Source organism: Pseudophryne corroboree, chromosome 4 (genome assembly GCF_028390025.1).
Source record: "Pseudophryne corroboree isolate aPseCor3 chromosome 4, aPseCor3.hap2, whole genome shotgun sequence".
Taxonomy (NCBI): Eukaryota; Metazoa; Chordata; class Amphibia; order Anura; family Myobatrachidae; genus Pseudophryne; species Pseudophryne corroboree.
The window spans coordinates 103372516-103379654 of NC_086447.1; the positions used below are offsets into that span (position 1 = coordinate 103372516).

The window sequence follows — 7139 nt, forward strand, 5'->3', positions numbered from 1 at the left end:
ACATGAGAGATGCACAGAGGGAGATCTGCCGGCTGGCATCTAAAATAAGTGCATTGTCCATTTCTGCTAGGAGAGGCTTATGGACTCGCCAGTGGACAGGGGATGCAGATTCAAAAAGGCACATGGAAGTTTTGCCTTATAAGGGTGAGGAGTTATTTGGGGATGGTCTCTCGGACCTAGTTTCCACAGCAACTGCTGGGAAGTCAGCATTTTTACCCCATGTTCCCTCACAGCCTAAAAAGGCGCCGTTTTATCAGGTACAGTCCTTTCGGACTCAGAAAAACAGGCGTGGAAAAGGCGGGTCCTTTCTGTCCAGAGGCAGAGGTAGGGGAAAAAGGCTGCAACAAACAGCAGGTTCCCAGGAGCAAAAGTCCTCCCCCGCTTCTTCCAAGTCCGCCGCATGACGGTGAGGCTCCACAGGCGGAGCCAGGTACGGTGGGGGGCCGCCTCAAAAATTTCAGCGATCAGTGGGCTCGCTCACAGGTGGATCCCTGGATCCTGCAAATAGTATCCTAAGGGTACAAACTGGAATTCGAGGCGTCTCCACCCCACCGGTTCCTAAAATCTGCCTTGCCGATTACTCCTTCAGACAGGGAGGCTGTGCTAGCGGCAATTCACAAGCTGTATTCCCAGCAGGTGATAATCAAGGTGCCCCTACTTCAACAAGGACAGGGTTACTATTCCACACTGTTTGTGGTACCGAAACCGGACGGTTCGGTGAGACCCATTTTAAATTTGAAATCCTTGAACACATACATAAAAAAATTCAAGTTCAAGATGGAATCGCTCAGGGCGGTTATTGCAAGCCTGGACGAGGGGGATTACATGGTATCCCTGGACATCAAGGATGCTTACCTGCATGTCCCCATTTACTATCCTCACCAGGAGTACCTCAGATTTGTGGTACAGGATTGTCATTACCAATTCCAGACGCTGCCGTTTGGACTCTCCACGGCACCGAGGGTGTTTACCAAGGTAATGGCGGAAATGATGATACTCCTTCGAAGAAAGGGAGTTTTAATTATCCCGTACTTGGACGATCTCCTAATAAAGGTGAGGTCCAAGGAGCAGTTGTTGATGGGAGTAGCACTATCTCAGGAGGTGCTACACCAGCACGGTTGGATTCTGAATATTCCAAAATCACAGCTGGTTCCGACGACACGTCTACTGTTCCTGGGTATGATTCTGGATACAGTCCAGAAAAAAGTGTTTCTCCCGGAGGAGAAAGCCAAGGAGCTGTCATCTCTAGTCAGAGAACTCCTGAAACCAAAACAGGTATCGGTGCATCACTGCACGCGAGTCCTGGGAAAGATGGTGGCTTCTTACGAAGCAATTCCTTTCAGCAGGTTCCATGCCAGAATCTTTCAGTGGGACCTGTTGGACCAATGGTCCGGATCGCATCTTCAGATGCATCGCCTAATAACCCTGTCTCCAAGAACCAGGGTGTCTCTGCTGTGGTGGCTGCAGAGTGCTCATCTTCTAGAGGGCCGCAGATTCGGCATACAGGACTGGGTCCTGGTGACCACGGATGCCAGCCTTCGAGGCTGGGGGGCAGTCACACAGGGAAGAAACTTCCAAGGACTATGGTCGAGTCAGGAGACTTCCCTACACATAAATATTCTGGAACTAAGGGCCATTTACAATGCCCTGAGTCAGGCAAAATCCCTGCTTCTACACCAGCCGGGACTGATCCAGTCAGACAACATCACGGCAGTCGCCCATGTAAATCGACAGGGCGGCACAAGAAGCAGGATGGCAATGGCAGAAGCCACAAGGATTCTCCGATGGGCGGAAAATCACGTACTAGCACTGTCAGCAGTGTTCATTCCGGGAGTGGACAACTGGGAAGCAGACTTTCTCAGCAGGCACGACCTCCACCCGGGAGAGTGGGGACTTCATCCAGAAGTCTTCACGCTGATTGTAAATCGTTGGGAACGGCCACAGGTGGACATGATGGCGTCCCGCCTAAACAAAAAACTAGAGAGATATTGCGCCAGGTCAAGGGACCCTCAGGCGATAGCTGTGGACGCTCTAGTGACACTGTGGGTGTACCAGTCAGTTTATGTGTTCCCTCCTCTGCCTCTCATACCAAGGGTACTGAGAATAATAAGAAAACGAGGAGTAAGAACAATACTCGTGGTTCCGGATTGGCCAAGACGAGCGTGGTACCCGGAACTTCAAGAGATGATCTCAGAGGACCCATGACCTCTGCCGCTCAGACAGGACCTGCTGCAGCAGGGGCCCTGTCTGTTCCAAGACTTACCGCGGCTGCGTTTGACGGCATGGCGGTTGAACGCCGGATCCTGAAGGAAAAGGGCATTCTGGAGGAAGTCATTCCTACGCTGATTAAAGCCAGGAAAGATGTAACTGCAAAGCATTATCACCGCATATGGCGGAAATATGTTGCTTGGTGTGAGGCCAAAAAGGCCCCAACAGAGGAATTTCAACTAGGTCGATTTCTGCATTTCCTACAAGCAGGAGTGACTATGGGCCTGAAATTAGGCTCCATTAAGGTACAGATCTCGGCTCTGTCGATTTTCTTCCAGAAAGAACTAGCTTCACTACCTGAAGTTCAGACGTTTGTGAAAGGAGTGCTGCATATTCAGCCCCCGTTTGTGCCTCCAGTGGCACCTTGGGATCTCAACGTGGTGTTGAGTTTCTTAAAATCACATTGGTTTGAGCCACTTAAAACCGTGGATCTAAAATATCTCACATGGAAAGTGGTCATGTTATTGGCCTTGGCTTCAGCCAGGCGTGTGTCAGAATTGGCAGCTTTGTCATGTAAAAGCCCTTATCTGATTTTCCATATGGATAGGGCGGAATTGAGGACTCGTCCTCAGTTTCTCCCTAAGGTGGTATCAGCTTTTCATTTGAACCAACCTATTGTGGTGCCTGCGGCTACTAGGGACTTGGAGGATTCCAAGTTACTGGACGTAGTCAGGGCCTTGAAAATTTATGTTTCCAGGACGGCTAGAGTCAGGAAAACTGACTCGCTATTTATCCTGTATGCACCCAACAAACTGGGTGCTCCTGCTTCTAAGCAGACTATTGCTCGCTGGATTTGTAGCACAATTCAGCTGGCGCATTCTGCGGCTGGACTGCCGCATCCTAAATCAGTAAAAGCCCATTCCACAAGGAAGGTGGGCTCATCTTGGGCGGCTGCCCGAGGGGTCTCAGCTTTACAACTTTGCCGAGCTGCTACTTGGTCAGGGGCAAACACGTTTGCAAAATTCTACAAATTTGATACCCTGGCGGAGGAGGACCTTGAGTTCTCTCATTCGGTGCTGCAGAGTCATCCGCACTCTCCCGCCCGTTTGGGAGCTTTGGTATAATCCCCATGGTCCTTTCGGAGTTCCCAGCATCCACTAGGACGTCAGAGAAAATAAGATTTTACTCACCGGTAAATCTATTTCTCGTAGTCCATAGTGGATGCTGGGCGCCCATCCCAAGTGCGGATTGTCTGCAATACTTGTACATAGTTATTGTTAACTAAAGGGTTATTGTTGAGCCATCTGTTGAGAGGCTCAGTTGTTTTCATACTGTTAAACTGGGTATAGTATCACGAGTTATACAGTGTGATTGGTGTGGCTGGTAGGAGTCTTACCCGGGATTCAAAATCCTTCCTTATTATGTCAGCTCGTCCGGGCACAGTGTCCTAACTGAGGCTTGGAGGAGGGTCATAGTGGGAGGAGCCAGTGCACACCAGGTGACCTAAAAGCTTTCTTTAGTTGTGCCCAGTCTCCTGCGGAGCCGCTATTCCCCATGGTCCTTTCGGAGTTCCCAGCATCCACTACGGACTACGAGAAATAGATTTACCGGTGAGTAAAATCTTATTTTTTAATAGGTACAGTCCCTTTTTTTTATGGTCTGTACCGATTTTTGGCTCTGCAAACTTCCATTGAAAGTATAGGAAAAGGTATGTGGCCACGCCCCCTTTTACCGTGGTCACGCCCCCTTTTCGGAATTGTACCGATTTTTATGTGTAAAATGTTGGAGGGTATGTGTGTGCATGAGCGCTGGAATGGGGCTGCCAGTCGAAGAGGAGCCAGCTACATGAGGAGCAAGCAGGGCCGCTGACAGGCCCCTCGGCATTGTTGGGGGCGTGGCCTAATTGTGGCCTGTGGCCACGCCCCCTTTCCTCCCCTTTCTTTTTTTTTTTTTACCCACAGCAGCAGGTACCGCAAGCCTGCAGAGCAGAGACCACGGGACCGGCCCACCGGAATTTCATCCAGACGTCCCGCCAGACCTCTCTAACTCCCAGTACAGCACTGACAGTGACAGCCGGATGCAGGTCACTTCAGTGCTGATCTGGTGCCCAATCACATCTGCTTTCAGTGACAGGGGCGTGCTTTCATATGGGCTGAAAGCAGGTCCCTGCTCTGAGGCACTTGTAAAGGTGCCGCTTATACCCCTTTTACACTCGCATGAAAATCCCGGGATATTGCACGTGAACGCGCATCATCCCGGGATTTTTGTCAGTGTGAAAGGGTACAGGGACAATTTCCCGGGTCGAGCATACCGGGATTTCAACCCTGGTCTCGACCAGGGTTGGTCCCGGGACCGTCCCGGGAAGCTGGGTAGTGTGAAAGGGCCCGTCCCGGGATTCACTACCCGGGACTGTTAAAAGGCCTCCGATTGGAGCTTTCATGGGCTCAGAAAAGATGATGTCATCTTTCAGAGCCCTGGGGAGCGTCCTTGATGCGTGTGAGGAAGGCAGCATGGCGACCTGGACAGACCAGGAGGTTAGAGAGTTGCTGAGCATTAGGGGAGAGGAGGAAATAATGAGGCAGATCACAGGCACAGTTAAAGATGCAGTCATTTATAAAAACATCTCCAAGATGCTGGAAGCCAGGGGAATCATCCGCACACAGCAGCAAGTGTTAAACAAAATGAAAACTCTTAAAAAGCAGTTTCTGAAGGTGCATGACAACAACAGGAAAAAGAGCGGTGTTGGCCGTATCGACTGGCAGTACTATGACATCTGTGCCAATATCTTTGGAAACACAGCTATATGCAGTCCGATGAGTCTGTCTTCCAGTTCACAGTACACTGCTACAGAAGGCACTCCAGAAGAGACACAGACAAGCAGTGACGTCTGTCCGTCATCCCCGTTGTTAATTGACGACACACCTGAGGACAGCGACACATCCTCCCAGCCGTCCATAAACACATCCAGAAACGACGACAGCATAACTGCAACCATTGAAGACGTCGTGGAAGCTCAGACCAGTGACAGTGGGACTGTACAAAGTACCGTCACCCCAACTTTACAGAAAAACAGTAAGTACATGTTTAGAAATTAACACTCATAGCACAAATCTACAATTGTTAATCATCCGGTTATGTGTGTAGTATGAGTGGCCAGTGTGGCAGCAGCGTGGCGAGCGCAAATGAGCCCCTTGCAGGATCACTGCGCTCAGCACGCTGCTGGCACGGTGGCACGCTTTGCAATTTCTGCCCCCACACAGGGGGGCTTTGCATTTTTATAAATAGTTCAATGTTGCAGAGTAGCCAGTGTGTAGGTGGATTAATGCCACAAACACATGTTTGCTAACGCTGCTATTTTTATATACGCTCATTTTGTATTTCTTCTCTTCACAGTTTACACCGTACCGCCTAGAAGGAAGAAACTGAACAGAGCGGAGCAAGTGGCTAAAGCCATGTCAAATGTCCTTGTCGACCAACTCCGAGAGATGGACGCTACAATGTCCGCACAGGAGGATGCAAGGCTCGACAGGTTTCTAGAGGCAGAACGCCAAATGCATGATGCATTTCTTTCCCAAGTCATGACAATGCAGGAACGCATGAGTAGAGAGCAGTATGACCGCCACAGGGAATTGCACCAAATGAACATGGCGTTCTATGAGCGCATGACCAATACCTCAAGAGCACCAATCCAACACCACAACTCACAATACCCTGAGCAGGGTTTTTCATCATTTAATCCTGGCCCATACTATGCCCCAAATACTGCACCATCTAGTGCGCAAAGCACAGAGTTTACTGTATTGCGCAATTTGCCGTGAAACACAGTGAATTTCTTATTGTTGTTATTTGTTGTTAAATAACCACAGTGTGGTCATTGTTTATGCACAACTGTTTGTGCCTTCTTTAATTTTTTTTCTATGTTCTGTTTTGTATAGTGTCTACATTAAAGCACTTTTTATTTATTTTTTACACAGTAATAATATACTGCAGGGACACTGTGGTTTATGGTGTTGTATCTACAAGCCTACCAGTGTGTTGTTTTTTTTTATGCCAATCAAAACTTGTTTGCAAATCTATGCATAACATTCCCATTTGTGCGTAACAGTAGACCATGTTTTCAGTGTTTTCTACATTGTTTCTGCATATATACAAAGTTTGTGGCAATGTGTTTTTTTTTGGAAAATCATAAATATTGAAACCAAAGATCAAAGGTGGAATACAAAATAAAAAAAACGTAATTCACCAAACATGTTGTGCTGATTCTTAAACACTATTGTACAAGTGCTGCAAGGTTGGACGTAATAGTGTGGCGTATTTGTTCTGCAGCGGAGTTTGAGGCAGTCCCAAACAAAGCACCTTCCACATGTGGGTTTATAACCTCAGGGTCCTGCACAGTCCACTCAGGAAGGAATAGCTCATTTTTCAGTTCACAGATGTTGTGCAGTATACAGCACGCAGCTACTACATTAGGCATATTCTTTAGGTCCACATCATTGCGCTTCATCAAACAACGCCATCTTCCTTTTAACCTGCCAAAGGCGTTCTCAACCACCATCCTTGCTGAACTCAGGGTGTGAGTATAGGTTTGTTGCTCTGGGGTTAACTGGACCTGTTGGGTGTAGCCTTTCATAATCCAGGGGCGTAAAGGGTATGCAGCATCCCCGATGATGTGGACAGGGATCTCCACCCCATTCACAATCTTTGCACACTCTTTGGGGTACAGCCAGCCTCCCTGGTTCTCCTCTACGATGTTGTACAGGTCAGAATTGGCAAGAACTCGGGAGTCATGAGATCGGCCTGGCCAGCCAATAAACACATCTAGGAAACTAAAGAACAGTAAAATTTAAAAAAGTTAGAATGTAAAACTCACACATGCAACTCATCCCACCACCCCAAAAATAAACACTTACCAATATTTGTGGTCCACAACA

The 7139-nt window shown here is 48.4% G+C and overlaps 1 protein-coding gene across 1 annotated transcript; it reads left to right on the plus strand.

Moving 5' to 3' along the window:
* The first annotated feature begins 4499 nt into the window (after window positions 1-4499).
* Window positions 4500-6415, plus strand: LOC134911145 (uncharacterized). Its single transcript, XM_063919496.1, has 2 exons — window positions 4500-5280; window positions 5602-6415. Exons 1-2 carry the CDS (start codon window positions 4647-4649, stop codon window positions 6024-6026), a joined length of 1059 nt encoding a protein of 352 aa, XP_063775566.1. The 5' UTR covers window positions 4500-4646; the 3' UTR covers window positions 6027-6415.
* The last annotated feature ends 724 nt before the right edge of the window (window positions 6416-7139 follow it).

What these genes read in the sequence shown, in the direction of transcription:
- LOC134911145 (XM_063919496.1), top strand. Translation starts at nt 4,647, where the DNA reads ATGGGCTCAGAAAAGATGATGTCATCTTTCAGAGCCCTGGGGAGCGTC. An exon ending in CCCAACTTTACAGAAAAACA is followed by an intron (nt 5,281 to 5,601) that starts GTAAGTACATGT and finishes TTCTCTTCACAG; the next exon opens with TTTACACCGTACCGCCTAGA.